Below are 3,382 nucleotides of genomic sequence, written 5' to 3'. Positions count from 1 at the left end.
TGTCCATATATAGTCTCCCTTTCTAAGATTATTCTTCCTAGCTTGGATTATTGTGTGTTATATAATGTGTCATTTTATGTTCAACTCTCACTAAAAATAAATAAATAAGATTGATAACAGCAGAGGTTTTTCATTTTTATCTGTTTTGTGCCTTGTAGTCTCTAATTATTAACAGTAGGATCCAGCCTATATAGTTGGTACTAAGTATTTGGTCAATTAATTTCTAATGATAGTTAACCTGTTGAGTCCCTATTCTAAGCATTATACTTAGTCATCTGACTTCAGACCACAAGTTCTTAACCATTTCTGATATAATAGATTCTTTTCCCAGAAAAAGCTGGAGAGCAAATGGTCTTTGTTTTTAATCATGATTTCTGTACCTCTTTGTGTGAGAATATTCAATTATTTCTCTCTGAGCTTGATATCACATGTAAAGTTAATGGTTTTGGATAATGTAGGCCTTGAAGGACCTTTCAAGTTATAAAATGAACATAATAAACATGGATAGCTGGTGTTAGTGACAGATAAAATGGACTCAAAAATGATGTTTTGGGAAGGAATGAGATTGATACAGTGTTAACTGATTATGCCTTTATGCTTGCCGCCTTTTTAGTTGAAGAGGAGGAAGAAGAAGAAGTGGTAGAAGAGGAGGAGACATCTATGAAGAAGAAGAAGAAAAAGGACAAAAAGAAACACATTAAGGAAGAACCACTTTCTGAGGAAGAGCCATGTACCAGCACAGCAATTCCTGTATGTCTCTTTGTAAATAGTAGTTCTCTTTTGGCATGGGCAGGATCTTCATTTTTTAATCTATTCTTTGCAGCAGAAATGAGTAGGCTTTTCTTGTTTGTTAGAGACAGAGTCTCACTTTCACCCTGGTGCCATAGCTCATAGCAACCTCAAACTTTTGGACTTAAGCGAATTTCTTGCCTTAGCCTCCCAAGTAGCTGGGACTATAGGCACCAGCCACAATGCCCAGCTATTTTTAGAGACGGAGTCTTGCTCAGGGTGGTCTTGAATCTGCATGCTCAATCAATCCACTCAGCCTCTCAAAGTGCTAGGATTACAGGTGTGAGCCACCATGCCTGGCCATAAATGAGTAGGTTTTTGTTGTTGTTGCTGTTTTGTTTTTGCGGTTTTTGGCCAGGGCTGGGTACAGGCATTGCCCATGAGTAGGTTTTTTGTTTGTTTTGAGACAGAATCTCAAGCCTTTGCCCTGGGTAGAGTGCCATGGCATCATACCTCAGGGCAACCTCCTACTCTGACTCAAGCAATCCTCCTGCCTCCATTTTTCTGTTTTTAGTTTTTCTTTTGCTCAAGCTGGTCTCAAACTCAATGAGCTCAAGTAATCCGCCCGCCTTGGCCTCCCAGGGTACTAGAATTACACGCGTAAACCACTACACAGCTTTTTTCTTTTCTTTTCTTTTCTTTTTATTGTGACAGAGTCTCACTTGATCACCCTTGGTAGGGTGCCATGGTGTTTTAGCTCATAGCAACCTCAAACTCTTGGGTTCAAGTGATGCTCTTGCCTCAGCCCCCCAGTGCCCACCATAAAAAGCCATTGCCCAAATCTAGAATCTTAGAATATGATTTGTTAAAGCTCACTTTTACAGGTGTGGTTTTTATGTCTTATATTTTAAAAATCTTTGTACCAGGTATGTCTTCAAGGAAAATTGTTTTGCATTTTGTAGGGAAAAATTCTTAGCCCTGTAATTACAGCTCTTTGAATAGCATTCTTGTTTGTTATTTCCAGAGTCCAGAGAAAAAGAAGAAAAAGAAAAAAAAGAAAGATAATCAGGACTAAAGAAAGGATTCATAATTGTATCACCTGGACACATCATGCTTATGGTTCAGTTGGGAGTATACCAGAGATGCTCTCTGGTATACATAATCCAGGGACGGTTGAATGAAACAAAGTGATTAATTATCTATAACTTTTAAAAGAACCTATTTGTGTCTTACCATCAACTCTGTTAACCATATTATGTCATCATTTCTTAGAGTCTTTGATAACACAAATAAAATTTTCTTTGTATTTTAAAGCAGTTCTGTGATCTCTTTATATTTTATTTTATTTTATTTTATTTTTTGAGACAGAGCCTCAAGCTATCCCTCTGGGTAGAGTGCCATGGCATCACAGCTCACAGCAACCTCCAACTCCTGGGCTCAAGCGAGTCTCCTGCCTCTGCCTCCCAAGTAGCTGGGACTACAGGCACCTGCCACAACACACGGCTATTTTTTGGTTGCAGCCGTCATTGTTTGGTGGACCCTAGCTGGATTCGAACCCACCACCTCACGTGTATATGGCTGGCGGCTTTGCCACTTGAGCCACAGGCGCCGAGCCTGGACTGTTTTTTGTTTTCCCCTTTTCTGCTATCTTTCTGCCTCTGTATTTATTTAAATAAATAAAGATTTGAATAATCTTTATTTAAATTTAGATGAGCAAAACTTTTTTTTTTTTTTCTTTTTTGCAGTTTTTGGCCAGGGCTGGGCCTGAACCTCCTACTTCTAGCATATGGAGCTGGTGCCCTACTCCTTTGAGCCACAGGCACCACCCCAGATGAGCAGAACTTTTTGGTATCTATTCAGAAGTTGGGGGAAACTATCCCTAACTTTATTTACTTTTTTGCAATTATAAAAGGTACATCAAAGTAATTCTGAATCTAGACCTCAGTTTATTCTTAAAATAATCTAAAATGACTTAAGAGATTTCACAATATGATTTTAAGGTTAAGAATGGGGGAAGTGTCACTAGGAGGAATAAGGTATAAATCAGAACATAGAATAGCAAAGAGAAATCTTTCTGAAAGACTTTCATATGCAAACAGAAGCCCCATAGACTACCGTATTGTCATGACATCATGAGTTTTATAGGACTGTTATCTCTTACCTCTTTGTGTATGTTATGACTATCAGACATGTTCACGTCCAGTTAAATGAAAGCATTTTGTTTATGGAAAAGGCTAGGATGACAGTAGGTTTGAGTTACACCTCTGCTTTTCATGTGACCACATGCAAGGCAACCCCAATTTTGTTTCCTTCTTTGTACTAATAAGTTTTACCTTTCTCTCTGTTTTTTTTTGTTTGTTTGTTTGTTTGTTTTTTATTGAGACAGTCACTTTGTCACCCTTGGTAGAGTGCCATGGCATTACAACAACCTCAAACTCTCGGGCTGAGGCGATTCTCTCACTTCAGACTCCCTAGTAGCTGGGACTACAGGCATCCACCATAACGCCTAGCTATTTTTTTGTTTGTTTGTTTAGCAGGCCTGGGTCAGGTTTGAACTCACCAGCCCCAGAGCATGTGGCTGGCGCCCTAACCACTGAGATTTGGGTGCCCAGCCAGTTTTACCTCTTAATTGTGGTTTGTAGAAAGGAAATGA

The 3,382-nt window shown here is 39.0% G+C and overlaps 1 protein-coding gene across 4 annotated transcripts in view; it reads left to right on the top strand.

Moving 5' to 3' along the window:
• Window positions 1-2,042, top strand: part of NOP58 (NOP58 ribonucleoprotein) — a 43,134-nt gene extending 41,092 nt beyond the window's left edge. For all 4 annotated transcript variants that reach the window (XM_003785031.2, XM_023510407.1, XM_012802270.2 and 1 more), the window contains 2 exons: window positions 614-750; window positions 1,754-2,042. In XM_003785031.2, coding sequence (XP_003785079.1) covers window positions 614-750; window positions 1,754-1,804 — 188 coding nt within the window. In that variant the 3' untranslated portion in view covers window positions 1,805-2,042. The remainder of the gene's footprint in view (window positions 1-613; window positions 751-1,753) is intronic.
• Window positions 2,043-3,382: the final 1,340 nt, after the last annotated feature.

The sequence above is a fragment of the Otolemur garnettii genome, unplaced genomic scaffold (assembly GCF_000181295.1).
Source record: "Otolemur garnettii isolate 467f Iridium unplaced genomic scaffold, OtoGar3 scaffold00013, whole genome shotgun sequence".
In the NCBI taxonomy this organism is placed as follows: domain Eukaryota; kingdom Metazoa; phylum Chordata; class Mammalia; order Primates; family Galagidae; genus Otolemur; species Otolemur garnettii.
Note: the sequence above shows the minus strand (reverse complement) of the source record. Positions and strands in the feature narration are given on the sequence as shown.